Source organism: Acartia tonsa, chromosome 11, assembly GCF_053477335.1.
Source record: "Acartia tonsa isolate MP-2025a chromosome 11, ASM5347733v1, whole genome shotgun sequence".
Taxonomy (NCBI): Eukaryota; Metazoa; Arthropoda; class Copepoda; order Calanoida; family Acartiidae; genus Acartia; species Acartia tonsa.
In genome coordinates this window covers 36763372-36780175 of record NC_137270.1, presented here as the reverse complement: position 1 = coordinate 36780175, position 16804 = coordinate 36763372, and the positions used below count along the sequence as shown (strand labels likewise).

At 31.5% G+C, this 16804-nt stretch overlaps 2 protein-coding genes across 18 annotated transcripts in view; one reads left to right on the top strand and one right to left on the bottom strand.

Moving 5' to 3' along the window:
• Window positions 1-11010, bottom strand: part of dsh (Segment polarity protein dishevelled) — a 37708-nt gene extending 26698 nt beyond the window's left edge. For 3 of the 7 annotated variants that reach the window (XR_013883872.1, XM_080176562.1, XM_080176564.1), the window contains exon 1: window positions 10975-11010. Coding sequence is in view for 2 of the 7 variants with exons in the window: in XM_080176560.1 (XP_080032686.1) it covers window positions 260-326; window positions 580-664; window positions 824-910; window positions 1280-1372; window positions 1660-1803; window positions 2592-2676; window positions 2840-2913; window positions 3175-3368; window positions 3595-3744; window positions 3944-4040; window positions 4177-4292; window positions 4545-4602 (1250 nt within the window). In the remaining 5 variants the exon portion in view is untranslated. Of the gene's footprint in view, window positions 1-259; window positions 327-579; window positions 665-823; window positions 911-1279; window positions 1373-1659; window positions 1804-2591; window positions 2677-2839; window positions 2914-3174; window positions 3369-3594; window positions 3745-3943; window positions 4041-4176; window positions 4293-4544; window positions 4604-4984; window positions 5072-10974 lie in introns of all 7 variants that reach the window. The other 4 variants (XR_013883870.1, XM_080176560.1, XR_013883871.1 and 1 more) reach the window with 2 other exon arrangements.
• On the top strand, window positions 5546-15038 carry LOC145331733 (F-box only protein 9). 11 transcript variants are annotated; one of them, XR_013883881.1, is made up of 18 exons: window positions 5546-6060; window positions 6224-6276; window positions 6416-6509; window positions 6692-6782; window positions 6909-6978; window positions 7213-7363; window positions 7541-7620; window positions 8862-8934; window positions 9486-9638; window positions 10382-10434; window positions 10770-10866; window positions 12005-12099; window positions 12436-12481; window positions 12925-13001; window positions 13237-13296; window positions 13949-14095; window positions 14261-14376; window positions 14838-15038. XR_013883881.1 is itself a non-coding variant. In XM_080176565.1 (16 exons), exons 1-16 carry the CDS (start codon window positions 6058-6060, stop codon window positions 14001-14003), a joined length of 1251 nt encoding a protein of 416 aa, XP_080032691.1. In that variant the 5' UTR covers window positions 5546-6057; the 3' UTR covers window positions 14004-15038. The 11 variants fall into 11 exon arrangements, 1 of the variants encoding a protein (XP_080032691.1); XR_013883874.1 differs by having other exon boundaries at window positions 14224-14628; XR_013883882.1 differs by having other exon boundaries at window positions 13949-14100.
• The last annotated feature ends 1766 nt before the right edge of the window (window positions 15039-16804 follow it).

Sequence of the window (16804 nt, the reverse complement as noted above, 5' to 3'; positions counted from 1 at the left end):
AATTAGAGTTATAGATATTAAATTAAAAACAGTGTAAACTTTCAAAATATGGCAGAACTTATGTAAACATTTGAACCTTTTAAAAATATTTTCTTTTCTACATGTATACAGAAGGTCTTTTCCAACTACTATTTTTTTCCTCGAGAATCATTAGGTAATAATAAAATATTTTCAATCATAAAAGTTTAGGCAGTTTAACTTCTATTAGGAATTACTTTGCAAAATAAGCTACTTCGACCACTTTCATGTTTACTATTACCTTATAGAAGGGGGTGGTTGAGGAATTTCTAAACCTCTGACAGCTGCTGTATGTGCTACCCAAGCTCCTAAATAGATGAACAATTTAAATGTGATGTTTGATGTTCATGTTATAACATTTAAAAAAAATCTTTTTTGACATTCACGATAATGACAATTAAAAACAAATCGTCAACAATTAACACATTGCTGTTAAATGTATTTTCTTATGTTTTTAACTTTAAAAATCCGTTAACTAACTCTGACGAATAGTCTGACAGACTTAAACACTCTAGTTACAAAGAGGCTGCGCTTCAATAAATATTCTTTAGAAAAATATACCTGGATCAATCGGACGAACAGGTTCCGTTTTGGGAACATGGAAATAATCTTTCGGATTTGAATCCCAACATTTTGCTACAACCAACTAAAAAAGAAAATGAAATCATCCAATTTTGACATTAAAGTTTCGAGTATTTCTTTAAAAGTTTCTATGATTTTAATTATTATTTGTAATTTAATTTTTCGGAAAGAGAACAGCTTCATAAATTTTTCACATTCTAAAGATCTTGATGACAATTTTTACCTTAATAGGACCAGGTTTCTGAACAACATCTCTAAGAACTCTTACTGCATCGTCGTTGGACATATTTTCAAAATTTACGTCATTCACCTATAGACAAGTACGATTACTTCCATTAAAAGCATAGTTTTTTTTATATTCTATTCTGAATAAATTCTATAAGAGAGCAGTAAAGAAAAAAACAATAAACAGTAATGCAGTAATATCAGAAAGCCTAATATTATGTTAAATAAATATTTGTAAGTTTAAATGACTGTAGCAAAAACATAGGTGTTATAAGCATGTTAGTCTCATGTTTTGTGTGTGTGCGTATTGGTCTATAAAGAAATGTGTAATGGGTGTGCTATGAAAACAGAAGGACTTATAGAAATTTTCGAGAGGTAATAGTTAATACTCAGACGGATGTACTGATATACCTTGTTAAGAAAGTAGCTGCGCTACAAAAAATGCTAACTATACCTGTAAAATCATGTCACCAGGTTCAATTCTTCCATCTAATGCCACAGCCCCGCCCTTCATGATACTACCAACATAGATTCCACCATCTCCACCCTGCACAAAAGTTTGTTTAGTCATTTCTTGAACAGAATCATTAAAGAGTCAGATAGGATGTCTATCTGTGCCATAAGACCTCGCTTTATATTTCCTACAGACTACAAACTTTTACAAATATTAAAAAGTTCATTAGATACAGATTTTGGAAAATTTTTCTCGTGTTTTCAATCTCTTTTTAAGCTTTATTGTCCTCAAGCGTTTAGAAATATTACCATTTTATATGAAACTTTATAAATTTCTAATTATATTGCAAATAGTTAAATGAATCAGGACTAAAAACAAACTTGGTATGCCTGGTTAGATTGTCCAACAATGCTAATGCCAAGAAAGCTGACTGTATCCATGTTCAGAGTCACTGTGATTATATTCAGACTCAGTGTTGAATCCGTAATGCTGGATATCGAACTCGCTCGTGACATGTTCACAGGCTGAAATAAAAATAGTCATATGACATTTTCTGTGATTTTATTAGAAAAATATCCCATGCATCCTTCTTTGATAATCTTTGGTATGACGTTGTATGTTCAAGGCATACATGTTGTCTAACAAGTTTTCTTTTTAAACACACGATGTATTCAGTAATAAAAACAAAACATCAAACAGACAACAAAATTTTTAACTGGACGACAATTTTCTATTTTCTGGAAGTCTTAACGGTGTATGATTTCGAGTTTCGCCTGTTTTATGAACCATGGATCACAATACACCTACTGTCACTAGAGTTATCCCCCATCAGATAAAGTCTCAGTGGGTAAATTTTTCCAGGGGTGTATATTAAAAAAATAAAAAATATGTGGTTGGGGGAAAAACAAATGTAAAAATTAAGAGAACTGAAAGCATTATTCTCCTCTCTTTGGTGAAAAAAAAAACTAGAAGAATATGTGGGAAGGGTGACAATATGAATAAAATAAAGAGTTTTGAAAACATTTTTCCATTTTATCCCCTTCCTTGCTGGGAAAAACTAGGAGGGGAAAAAAAAATTGCAGCAGGGAAAACAAAATGTATCTTGTGCAGAATATACAACCCCTAATTTTTCAAAACTCTATTATGACGCAGTGTGGTCCACATATGCAATTATTTTTTTCTAGCTCAACTTTATACCCTAATGTAAGGAACCATTAAGATACCTAATAATTTTCAAGTTTTCTAAACCTTAACAATCTATTTTTATTTTAAATTAAAGGGGCCCTACTAATGACATAAAAAGTTTTCTTACCTTTTTGTGTCTAAGTCTTTTTTGCTTTTTCATTCTGTTTGCATGTTGTCGGGATACTGAGGTTGCATCGGTAGAAGTTGTAAATCTACAAATACAAAAACTTTAAAGATTTTTAAGCTTAATTTCTTATCACAAAATTACTTAGACATGAGTATTTGAAAAAAAGACAGAATATTATTATACAAAAGCCGCAGGAGAAACGGACATACAAATAATAATGAAAAATCTCAGCCAAACAATGAATTTACCTGGAAGACGCCATTGACTCGTTGTCCTCTGTTTCAAAATAGGAAGAATCAATCTCAGAAGACATCACGGAACTACATTTTTCAAGATGTCATTTTTAATGATGGTTTTTTTTTTCTCCAAAGAATTGAGCGCAGTAAAAATCAAAAAAAGGGAACACTTTTTTTTATAAAGGGTACATCAAGAGAAAAGAACGACACTATTGTGCCACTAAATTTACCGTCATTAAAAATTTTTTTAAAAAACTAATATTGAACAATAACATGCAGGATACGAATAGGTATTTTTTTTCGGTTATTATTGTTTATCAATATCTGAATCATAAAATGACATTCCTGCAAGCATCATTGCGCATCATGCCGCCAATCATCCTAAGCTGATGATGACCTCTGGAACCAGGTAAATACTGACCAGCACCTCCTCCGCCGCCTCCTCCCGGCCGCCGGTGATGCTTTCGTCGGCCAATTTGACTGACAGATGTGATGGAAGACTCGGTATCGTCAAATGTGTCTGTTCGTTCATTGTCAGAACCTAAAATATTGAGAGTTAATTTGTAACTCTGTTCAATCATTGTCAAAACCTAAAAGATGAAGAGTTAATTCGTAACTAAGACAAAGAAAATCTGAAAAGTGTACCTAGCTAAAGACCAGTATGTAATGTTATTTTATTACCTGGTAAAAATATGCATGAACGCTTTCAGCAAATAATGGCAAAAAATAATCAATGAAATAAAAGAAAAAGTCGATGAAATATTTACCGTGAGGGTCAGGTTGCCAGGGGCCACCCGTCGCCCCTGTGTGAGTTGAGTTTGGCGGTCCGCCATGAAATGAAGGAGGGCGAGTTTCACCAACACCAGGCCCTCGCTCCAACCCTGGTGGAGGTATACTTTCACTGTCTCCATGCGAACCTTAAATATTAAGAGTGAAAAATCTACCACGTTTCAAATATTACAGACTTTTTCATTAGTTGTTACAAAGAGTCGACAATTGAATTCACAAAGCAAGAAATAAATCTAAAAAGTTAACACACAAACCTCAAATTTGCTTTTGTACAATATCTTCAAAAATACATTCATGCATACAAGTAGGACAATGTATCTTATTTACCTGTATCTGATAAAACACTGGTATCTGCGGAGACTAACCAGGAGACAACCCGGCCATTAAAACACGGCAATGGATGTTCATCCTCTATAATTTCCTCCTGAAAAAAATAGACTATTGAATAGGTATGAAAATCATTGTTTGGCCTTTGGCATAAAAAAGTATAACTTTTATATGAGTATATCTACATAAGTTATACATTGGCTACGCTATTAAAAAACAGGAATATAACTTACTTTGACAACTCCGAAGTCATCGTCCATAGACTTGAAGAAAAATTTGTAATTTGGTCGATTGAGAACATTTTTGAAGTCCCCGAGGGTAACTTTATCAGGAGAAACTGGTAATTTTACTGAAATAAAAGAAACATTATTTATTCATTGACTCTCAAACATCAATATCAAACAAATATTCTAAACTTTTTTTGTATGGATTTTATCATTAATATATATGGCAGTTGCTTTCTATTACATACCAATAGTAATAGGTCCAAAAAGCATTATTTATCCTTTTCTACAGATAATTGTCATCGCTTCCATACTTTGTAATTTAATTAGCTATGCCTGTTAATGAACCTTCTTCCTATACTTATTATAAAACTTACCTAAATATGGCGTATCTTCATCATCAATATGATATATCACTTTGGTCTCTTCAGACATTCTAGAAAATTGCAACCTTTTATTTAAAACAATTTTTTAAAATATGGGTGCTTTCCCTCAAAACTATTCCTTACCACTAAGACTATGTTAACTAAAATATCAACAAATCTTGGAAAGATGGATTTGAACTTCATCCAGATTATATTGAGAAATTTCTAACTGTAGGAAGAGTACGTATGGGTTTTTTTCACACCCATTTAACGGTTTCGAGTACACAAATCTCTCAATAACATTGTAATTTAATGAAATATATATTATTATTATAACGAATCAACCGATTAAAAATGTGATTATTAATTTTAAATCAATATTGTTTGTTTTAGCATTTTACTTTTTAAATTCCAATTAACTTTAATAATCAAATAAATCTAGAAAATATTACCTTTGTTAAATTGAGGTGTAATTGTAAAAATTACAAAAATAAGTTTTCTTTCTTATTTAGTCAACTTCCATTTTTATGTTTAGGCCTGAAAATTTGTTACCGCATAAAATATTTGAATTGCTCAATAAAGTCAAAATTTAGTTAATTAGGATCCATTTTAGTATTAAATATTCAATTTATACGCGTTTTAGGACTTGTAAAATCATTTTTAGTTGCAAACGCTTTCACACAAGACTGAAATTTTGTTGTTTTGACTTTTGTTTATTAGATAGTCTACCTTCCATGGCTATTAGTAAATTAATATTTTGTACATTTAAAAACTATTTATATATTTTTTGGTAAAAATAATAAAAATACATTCTTATTGATTTTTGTGTTTTTTAATAAATAAAGTTTTTTATTTATGTTTTTTTAATCAAAATTGTTAAATAATTAAAATTAATAAAAAGTTGTTTGTATCTTAATTATACTAACGGCCATATTCATGTGGTTAAAAAAAAACCGCGGCATTGCGCTCAGGCAATTTGTAAATGTCGTCGTTGTAACCAACCCATTCTAATTGGACTAATACTATCTTAAAATTTCTCCCCAAATAAGTTGTGTACAAATTGATAAAAGTTTATTTAATACATCACTGTAATTTATGAGATATTTCCAAACAAATTTTTATGTAATTAATTAGTTACAATGATAATTTATTTCTGGGAAATTTATGATAAAATTTGAAGGAATTAATGGCTAGAGAAATAACGAAGAAAATTGGAAAACTTGCCGTCTGCTAGAAAAGTTACATAAATTATAAACATTGCGTTGTATGTTCCTACGAGAAGCAAGCACTCAAAAAGTGTGTAAAGAAAAAATTAAGATCTTTATTAGTCAAAGCTAGAATGGCAGCCGTTTTCCGTGCCCGCAGATTTTCCACCGTTATCCGCTATTCTGACCGTGATTAGACGGCAAAAATCTATTTTGTTAGCTGTTGTCACCGCTTTTGTATTTTTATATCGAGTCGAATATATATCTGAATGAAAATTTGTTCAACTGAAAAATAATTATATCAAGTCTGTTGATTCAAAATGGTAAGTAAAAGTTTTTTTTGTATTATATTTATCTTTAAGATATTAACATAATAAAGCAAATCCTTTAATTAAGAATAATAGCAAAATATTAATTGCACCACAATCTTGAATAATTGCGCAATGTTATGTCTTGTTTATTTGACTTTTTATATTTAATGTTTAGGCGGCTCCATTTGAGGAAGAACCACCAACCGAAGATGTACTTAATTCTTTTAGGTAAATATATTTTTCCTTCCCCAATGTCAATACCACTAAACATAATTCACTCAATAGTTTACTAAATTCGTTTGCCCATCCATGATGTCTCAATGCTACGCTTCTTAACAAATGTACCTAGTCATCCTTGTTTTTTTAGAGCTGAGTGGAAACGAGAACTAGAGGGCTCTCAGCAAAGGCAAACATCACCTTTGAATGCCGAAGAGAAATTAGAACAGGATAAACACAAGAAGGTAAAATAAATCAAATAAAATTATTATTTCAGTATCTCATTACGTTGTGGCCCATTAATTATAAGTGGGTTTTAGGTTACAGGAGGCGAAACGGCGGCGTAACCGCCGCTACCGCCATAAACTGCTATTTTTATGCGACATATGATTGATTATGCATGCATGACAACAATTGAATTATTTAGGCTCGAGAATATTTTCAAGAAGGAGTAAAACTTGAACAAACCGGAAAGCTGTATGATGCCATAAAGTTCTACAAGAAAGCTGAACAATTAGGCAAGTTTTGAAATTAACTTATTAATGATGATGATGTTTAATTTTTAAGTTTAATTCCTGTTACAGCTTGGCGAAGTTAAGAATATTGCATTTTTCCAATAAAGCCTAATTATCATGTGTTTATAGTGCCTGATATCGAGAAAGAAGTATACCAAATAACCAGTGTTCAAGTAAATCCACAAAAGATGAACTTAAGGTATCACATACATTCACAAAATTTGATATTTGCTGCAATTTTAATGCCTAATAACTAACTTCAAATATTTATTTATTTACCTTTGTTTAATTCTGTTGTATATTTTTTAATTTTCTTTGTCATTTTAATTTTCTTTTAGGACAATAAAAAAGTTATATAAAGGAAAAATTTTCAATGTTCTAAGACAGAATTTAGTTGTCGTTATCTCTAGTTTTATTCATATCATGATTTTAGTGCCCAAGTAAAGAATGAGGACGAGAACCATAATCCAGTTGAAGACACCAACCAAGATAATGATGACATCACCAATCTAATTGAGAAGTTCAACAGAGACGTATGCTTGGATAACAAACCGACCATTCAGCAAGAATTTGAAAATAACAATGTAGGACAACTTTTTAATTTCAATTAAGAAAAAAAGAATATTTTAGTATTCAAAACTTTGGGTGGTTTTAGGCTTTTTTCCTATTGTCTAGTAAGCAACTAGTATATATTAGTTATTGATTATTATTAATGATGTTGCCTATTTTTATTTAAATTAATGATTCAGTTTCTTGTACAGGTCCGACATATTGGAAGTCTACCTGCTGAACTTCTAAATCTTATCTTCAAGTGGGTTGTCTCTGCTGATTTGGATTTCAGGTTTAAGTCTAGTTTTAAAAGCTATTGATCTATCTCAACCCAAGACTACTTTATCAAACTAACATCTTTGTACAGGCCATATATATATTTCAATAACTAAGGTTATCATTCTCAATCGTCCTGTAAAGGAAAAAACACAAATCAGTAAATAATACATACAAAAAGTCTATTTTTGAAGAATCTGAAAAAGATATTTAACGTTTCTTTTTTTCTTTTTGATTTGAAGAATTGTAGAGATGCATCGCATCTTTAAAAAATGTTATGTAATTAGAAATGCTGTTAAAATTAAATTTTCATAATTCATATTAATAAAAACACATACCTATAAACTTTTTTGGCATTTTAAACATATTTACACTCCCGCTACATATCAATTTATGGTCTAATAGCAGACAATTTCAAAACAAACAAAAAAAAACAGCTGAAAGAAAGGGTTGAAGATTTTGAATGGGCGTAGCAAGAGGGGATTGTGGTGTGGTTGTTATTTTCATTTTTTTTAAAAACATTGCAACTGCATTTTACATTCTAATATTTAATACAGGGTCAAATTTACGAATATAATATTTTTCTCTAGATAACAAAATCCAAGGGTCATTACTCTGTACTTGCTCTAATGGCACCATTTGAAAATCATTGGGTTGGTGTCCATTAGAAGAAAAATGAATACCTACAGCTTTGGTTGAATTTGGTTTAATGGAACTGTTATGGGCATTAAATCTATCACAAATACGATTTTTTGTTTTGCCAATGTACTGTGGTTTTAGTCTACAATTGCCAGATTGTTTAACACATGTTATACAATAAATTACATTAGAAGATAAACAATTCATACTAGAGAGAATAGGAAACTTTTCATTTGTTGTTGATGATGTTAAATAATTTGCAAATCTGGGTGAATGTTTACAAAGATTACAATTTCTATTACAATGTTTAAAACCAATCTTTTTTCTCTCTGATTTTCGATCATTTAAAACAGGAAGTTTGGCTCGAATTAAATATTCTCTGAGATTTTTTGGCCTAGTCCAAGTAATCATTGGTGGGTGGGGAAAAATTCTTTTTAGTCTAGGATTTTTTACCATAACTTTCCAAAATCTAAGATAGGTTTAAGTCTTTTTCTTTGTACTTTTATTAAAATAACATGATAAGGAATGATATTTTCTAGGTAATTTTTTGATGAAAAAGTGATTGCAAATTGTAGTTATGAGTTTATAAATTTTATTAATCGTAAAAATGATATTTAGGTCTCTTGAAAACTGTTCCCTTGTTTGTAAGGGTTTCTATTTAGCGGCCAGAGATCAAGATATTTGGAGACAGGTTAGTTTGACCGGTTTATTCCTTGTAGCTGCGTCATAAGACTGTAAAGACACTTTGAAACTCTTAACTTTTAGTAAAAAATATAAAAGTTGACAACAAAATTAGTCATAAGATAGTCAAACCCTGCGGAGTACCAATGCATGGCTTGCCTGGAATTTGTAGTAGAACTATTGCCACAGTCTTTTAAAGATGTTTGGTGTTTGATACAGCCACGACTATCTACATGGGAAAAATCTAGAAGAGTAGCTACTCCTTATATAACGGTCCGGCAAGACATTAAAAACACTGTTAAGCTTAGCTTCTTAAGAATATTATTGTACTTATTGCGTTGAAGTAAAACACTAGAGGGAGAATGGGTTAAATTACTGTATCTCCTCATCACTATGTCCTTGTTTCGACTCTCAATTGCGTCATTGAAAATCAACCAATGGTATCGAGGATATTAACACAGCCAAGTAGTAGGAAATAATTTGGTAGCAGACGAAAAAGGTTATTGAAATAGGGAGGGAGGTAGTTATCATGTATACAATAGATCTGTTCTTTTTGTTAAGATTTGTATACGGGCTTTCGGAAAATCTTCGCTAAGTCACAACATAGAAGGTATTCCCTGGAGACAATGGTACCTGTCTAGTGCCAGTATTCATTACAACGGGTGCTATGTCAGCAAGATGACATACATCAGACAGGGAGAGAGAGGCTTTCAGGTAAAGAAATACAACAATTTTTATTTTATCTTATATAAAATTCCATTTCAATTCAAACTCATTAGAGTGACTAATCAGCAAGGAAATCCTTTTTAGAAGAAGTCTAAATTTGTCTTCTTAATTTTGTTTTCAACTTGTGACATATGATACTATTTGGTTTTATAGACAGGATTATTTGGTACTATACAGTAATGTACAGTTACAGATAGAAAACTATGATATTTTACGTTTCCCTATAAAATATCTATGAAACTATTTGATGCACATTTTTTTCAATACAGTTCATTACCTACTGTTTTTTTTGTCCAGCGGAATGAATTTGATTATTCGCATTTTTTGGTTTAAGTAATTTTTTAAAAGGGAGGGGGCGGTTGTGACACTTTTTGAAACCAAAGCTACAGGAAATCAACTTAAAAAAAGAGTTAGAGCACTGAAATTTGGAATGACAGTCGCTTAAAAGAATTACAACAAGGAACTTTGAAGAAAAGTTGGTAAATCCGCCGTTTCCCGCCTAAAAAAATTCGGTAATAGCTGTAGTTCCGTCGCCGTTTCTTCACGGTTCCACATTGTACCACTTTAAAGAAACTGTCATATTAAATTTCAGTGCTGTAACTCCTTTGTTTAGTTTATTTCCTTTGTCTTAAAGTTTCGGTTTCAAAAAGTGACACAACCGCCTCCCCCCTTTTGATGCGAATTTTTATATATTAAAATCTTAAAGATTTAAAGCTATGATCTTTATTCAGGACCACGAAAGTTACAGGGCCTGGCACATGGTAACTTATTACAGACTTATAAGGTAATTTTAGCAGTGTAGATATTAAACAATAGGGTCATTGTGTCAAAGCCAGAGGGATCATAAGTTAGTTGTGAGATTTCATTGTCCCTTTTTTATATTAAATGCTTTTAGTGAGTTATTCCTTTTGCATATTGGCATATTTGTTTTTAAAAAATAACAAGGGATTTAATTTCCAAGTACTCATAGCCACAGGCGAAGAGTAGAGTCATTACACACATACCAAACATCCAGATCAATTACAGAGGTGAAACAACTTTACCTTATTTTAAAAAAAGCCTCGAACCTAAACTAAAACCTTGGTCTGTGCTGTTTAAAAAAAGATAATTTGATTTTAGATTGTTTCCTGGAGGAAAAATGTTGATGGTCTTGTCTGCTGATGATCCAAGCTTGACTGCTAAGCTCATGAATAACAGAAACTTTTGTTCTATTCAGGTAGTTTTTTTATATTTTAAAGTTAGTATGTTTTTCAACCTATTTTAAAAAAAATTACACTATTCTAAGACATGAAGATATATTTCAATTTTAGCAATCATTTTGTCTCTTGTAGAAGTGAATCAAGCAATATTAGCTTGGTCGTTTTAGACAAAACTACAAATTCAGGTAGATAATTAAGCTTCAATGGTGTTATAACTTTAGATAATAACAAGGATGAAAACATCTATAAGTAACGAGGCACTAAACAATAATGGATTGATAAACAAACAACAATGCTCATTGAGAAAGGAAATCTAAACAACAATATCTTAACCGTCTAACTTGAAAAGCAGCTGAGAAATTCACGTTTATTTTGGGGGAGAGTACCTTTACCCAGTAAATACAAATTTCCTCATAAAAAATTTCCTCCACCACAAAAGTAAACAAATACTTATTCATTTTAAATACCTACCTGTTAAATTGAAAGTGGAGGGTCGACATTCTCCCTTTCCCCCAAGTGCCAATAGAGGCCTCTGAGAGCGTTTTCGCTTGTAGATAATGTAGAAAGAATTAGTTCAAGATTTTATCATTATTTTTAACTTTGTATGTTATGCTCTTTCTTTGTATGTAAATATATTAAGGTCAATTATTTTTATACTAAAGCACTTATTGATATTTAAAAACATTTATTTTGATAAATGCCACCCTTTAGTCAAATTGATGTCACACAATAAAATATGAAAGATTTTAATGCCAGTTGATGTTCGATGATCTTTGCTAGTAGTGTTATTGGGTAAAATCATGCTGTAACTTATTTCAAACTAGCGGCTACTCCCCCAAGGGCCTCAATATATGGATATAATTTTCTTTTGTTATCCGTATTAACCATGGAGAGAGGGGACACTGGGCTGTTCATTACAAAAGTCTCCAAAGTTTTGCAATAATGTTTTCTTATTTGTTGGTTTCACAACGTTAGGGACTTTTACTTAATTTTTATTGGATGGTTAATTAAGTAAAGTGTTCAAACGTTTCAATCACTAATTTTAATCTGCAGAAGGAATAATTTTGTGAATCATCATTGTGGATGTACATCAATTTATCGGCCATTGTCTTATCCCTTTAGACCCCTGAGTATTAACAGTGTTTTAACTTTTAGGGAGTTCTGTATGGTGAGTACAGGGTGGTAGAGAAAAAGCTGGTGTGTGTACTGCACAAAACTGCGCCAAAAAAGAGTGCTCCAAAAATTTCGAGGTAATTTTTTTATGGTCTTCCATAACTGGTTAGGTAGAAATTAAACAAAAACCGGGCATGTATCCGTAAGAGTGACTTTCATATCTGCGAAAGGTCCTAAAACAGCTTTGAGCTACTTAACATCTCATTTATCTTCTTAATAATCAACACAAAATAATTAAGTCAAGTTTGGGCAACTATTGTCATTAAATAAATGTTACCTAATCAAATTTTTGTTGGATAAATCATTTTACAACCCAACTATTTGACATGTCATATTTATTGTTTAGCTGCGTTGTCTTACTGTATTTTTCAATAGTATGTTCAATATTTGCATTATTAAGACTTGTATTTTAGGCGAAAACGAAGAGATTCGATGATTTATTATGATGTGCCTGACCAGGTAAGATTTTTAAAAAAAATTTGGAGATACTATTACCAGTTACTCAATGTGTCACTTGGAATCGACAGTAGTGGGTTGTAGGGGGTATCTACATCACCCTCTAAAACTGAAATTGGGAAGGCCCACCTTCCCCTATTTTCACTCTCACAATGGAGTAGGAGATTATCATCTAGTGTCAATTACCCATGGGTGGGTGGAGGTAACCTCCCCAAACCCTAAACCCTCTGGACTGCCTTAGACACACAGACACTATCCTGTTACTTTTACATTAATACTATTCAAGGGTTACTTTTTTATGTCAAAAATTGTAGAAGACTTGGTCATAGGATTTAAAAAATTGTATTTTATCTTAATAACCATATTTCGTCGGTTACTTTACTCTTTGTTCTAATAAAGTATTTTATCTACCTCTAATTCTTAATAAAAAATATTTTTTGCTCCAGGATTTCTTGTTGGAATTTCAAATAAAAGGAAAGAACAGTAAACTACTCTACTGGTCAAGCTACAAAATCATTAACAAGTAAGTTATTTTTCTCTCACACAAAAATAGTTTTTACTCCTATGAAGTCCTTTAGGGGTTGTCTGAAATTAATAACGATCGATCCCCTTTACCCATTCCCCTCTCCTACTACTGGATGAACAAACTGACCATTAAATGAGGTTCATATAATAATAAGCAACCTAAATTCACGACAAATTTCAAATTTTCCGCTATCAATAGGTGTATCCTTTTATTTTAAATCCATTTTTTCCAGGTATTCAACTGGAAGAGAAACAGAGGAAGACATCACTTTAAGCGATCAAAACTTTCCAAGGTATAGTTTAATTAATAATGACATTAGAGTGAAACAATAGAGGGGAAAGGGGTTAAATAACGGTATGTTCCCTCCCCGAGAACCCTGTACCGACTTTCAATTGGGTCTTTGAAAATTAACCAATAGCGTCGGGAATATTAACACTTCCAAGTCGCTACAAAAGAGCAGAAAGCAATTTCCTAGCAGACGAAAAATGTCCCCAACAGAGGGATCCAGGTAGTTGTCTGGTTATACATCTACATTTATATATTTGTTGTAATGACAACAACTAAATAAAGACAACTTCAACACATCTTGAACAATACAATGATAAAACAAACAAACATCATCTAATGTAGAGAAAAAAAATAATTCTAAACAAAAATATAGATGTCAGATGTCTTAAAATTGCTTTTAATTTGTCTTTAGATTACTTTAAATAGGTAATATTTTGGTCCGCAATTAAAGAGATTCTGCGATTATAATATTTTTTCTAACTGTAGGTAGGTTCAAAGTTATTGAAACGATTTTATGACATAAATTTTTAGTAGCAAAAAAGTTAAAACCATAACCATGAGTTAACTTAAAACAATATAACTTTGCTGTGTTTTTTTTATATTGGCAACAAATACAATCTATTAATTTTACTAACTTATCCTAATATTTTGTTTAGGATGCAATTTGTGAAAGTTGGTAGCTACCATTTTGAATCATCAGCCCCTCTATAAATCCACACAATATCAGATCATGTTTGGTCCGCAAGCTAAATTTAAGAAAAAAAGCAAGATACTGTATATCATAAGAACAATATAATAGTTATGTATCGTATTATAGACAGCTTTCAATGGATATTAGAATAATAGTTTCAAGATTAAAACCAGTTTTGTTCACCCCGAGGGGCCTACAAAACTGGCATCAATATTATGATTTTTATTTTAATATTTGAAGAAAACTGACTAGTGCGATACGATACATGACTTTTCAGCATGGTTTAGAACTGGTTCTAATCCAGCGGATAATTATCGGTTTGAAGCCATACTGGACAAAAATTATTTTTTTATCATAAAAATTGTACTAATGAAGTATTTAAACCTTATCACAGTAATAATTTTAAAATGAGGGTTGAAGGAAAATTCCATTAAGTGTGTCTAAATTGATTTTGTAAGCTAACAAAAAATTAAATTGATTCGATGTTATGAATCCTTAGTTAAGGTTAAAAGATCTTTGTAGAAAATAATGTTTTTATTACCTAATCATTTTTAAGTTCACAAATTCAATTTTTGCATATTTTTTGGTACTTCTTACCTCTCCTTTTATTTAAATATTTGCCTACCTTCACAAATGCTATTTATTGTATATCAACCAGTGGCCTTATAAATATACAAAAGTAACAGGATGTTTATATGTTTCTGTGTTAGTACCTCAGTATCACATTAACGGCTGTACCGATATTGTTCTTTATAGCAAAGCTTCTTTTAAATCCAGCGAAGAGTTTATAGCTATTTTGGGGGAGGGAACGCTAGTCGTTTAGGGGTAGCCGCTAGTTTGTTGTATACTAATAGTCCTAGTAGCCCAAGCTCGTATTCTAAAATTTTATCAGACATAAATTAATAACACATATTATATGTATATAATTTGTTTGTTTATTCTTTATTGAAAGGTTTGTTATCATTATAAATGTAAATAAATTTATAAATGTTGAATTGTGATATTTTGTGTGATGAAATCATTTAAAATATAAAAATCACTTATTATCTACTTAATTTATGTTATTATGATGAACTATTATTATGGATTTATCGAAACTTTCCTGATAAAATGTTAAAACGGTAAGTTCAGGGGTAGCTATTCTAACCAACAATTCTACAAAAAAAATCACGAAACCTTACAAGTATCTGGTGGTATATTTTGTTTTTGTCTTGTATCTGAAGAGGGAGGGGGGGGAGAAGGGGGTTTTGGGGGAATTTTCCTTTATTGTTGTTTGTCAGAATAGCATTCCCTTGTCCCTGGGTAAGTTGGTGGGATCTTAAGGTTTAGTCTGACGATAAATCGGATATCTAAGTTCTTCAGACCCCCCCCCACACACTCTATTGGTGTATTTGTGATGCTTAGTTTCATTCTTAATCCTTATGAGTTTGTATGTTAGTTATTCAAATCACGCAAAGAGCGCAAGAAATCATAAATGCTAAGAAATGAACTATTTTTTTATCAGATTAAGATAAGTTACAATGCGAGTATTGTTAGGGCACTGTATTTATGCAATATTTAATTTTGGCAATTTAGACCATACGTTAGTGCTTTGCTAAGAGTTTTTGAAAAAAATAGATGCTGTTTTTTTTGACAAGGTGCGGCCTAATAATAAATTGCTTTGAAGCTTTGGCTGTCCATTCTAATAAAACGGATGGCTTTGGTTAGTTGATTTTTTATTACTTGGATCTTACACCAAGTTAGCATGTACTCTAAAGTGAAACTTGTAGCTGGTTGAAGTAAAGCCCCCTTACCCGATCCCCTCCCCTCTTACTGGATGAACGAACTAATCAATGTCAATTGACGACAATATTTCCCCTGTCATAGGTTCCTTCTTTAGTTGAATCAACTGCTTTTAGCTGCTATTATTTGCGGCTGCTTCTTAAGATAATTTTTTTAGGAAGTTACTAAAGTTTAGTCAGTACTGACAGATAAATAAAAGTACAGCTGCCGACTTACAGATACCCAGTTCGATACGCCGCTGTAACATTCTAGTTATTAAAGTATGGCAATAAAGCGGGAAGGGCTTAAACTGTATGACTTTTCACCCCGTGGACCCTGTGCTGACTTTAATTGTGTCTTTGAAGATCAGCCAATAGCATAAAGCAATTTGCTAGCACACTAAGAAGGTCCCCAACACTGGATCCAGTTGGTTATCTGGATTATATATCTATGTATGCCTATTATACTTATTTGCTAGTTTATGTTTTGCACTACAAGTTCAAAGTTTTCATGTTAATTTAATTTTTCAGATTCTCTTTCAACATTTAAAATGGTTTGTCCTCCGGGAAACAAATGAAAATATATAAATGTTGCTATATACTTCAGGGATAGGACAATTGATGAAAAGTTAGCATATTTCTGTTTAATGTCAAATTCTGTTGTTATTTGTCTTATAGCTATTTGGTGGAATAAAGGGGTGTAGATTATTTACAATTCTAGTTATTTATCGCATAATACTATACAGAGTTTAAGCGGACTAAAACCAGTTTCCTTAGCCCCAAGGTGCCAAAGGCCCTGTCTAACAAAACTGGTATTAATATCATGATTTTTATTTTGGTATTCGTCAAAACTTTGCATAGAACCGGTTATAATCTAGTGGATATTAGTCGGTTTTGAAGCCAAATTGGAAAATCCAGTATGGCTTTGGAATTTTTTTAATATCTGCTGGATTTGAATCGGTTTTGAGCCATACTAATAAAATATAATGTATACAAAACTGGTTTTTGATCTTAAAATTTTTCATTTTAGTATCCTCGGAGAGCTGTCTATAATGCGATAA

Excerpts from the sequence above, each read along its gene's own strand:
- LOC145331733 (XM_080176565.1), top strand. Across the intron at positions 7,621-8,861 it reads TCTGCTGATTTGGATTTCAG|GTCTCTTGAAAACTGTTCCC; the intron begins GTTTAAGTCTAG and ends AATGATATTTAG. Across the intron at positions 10,435-10,769 it reads ACTTATTACAGACTTATAAG|ATTGTTTCCTGGAGGAAAAA; the intron begins GTAATTTTAGCA and ends ATTTGATTTTAG.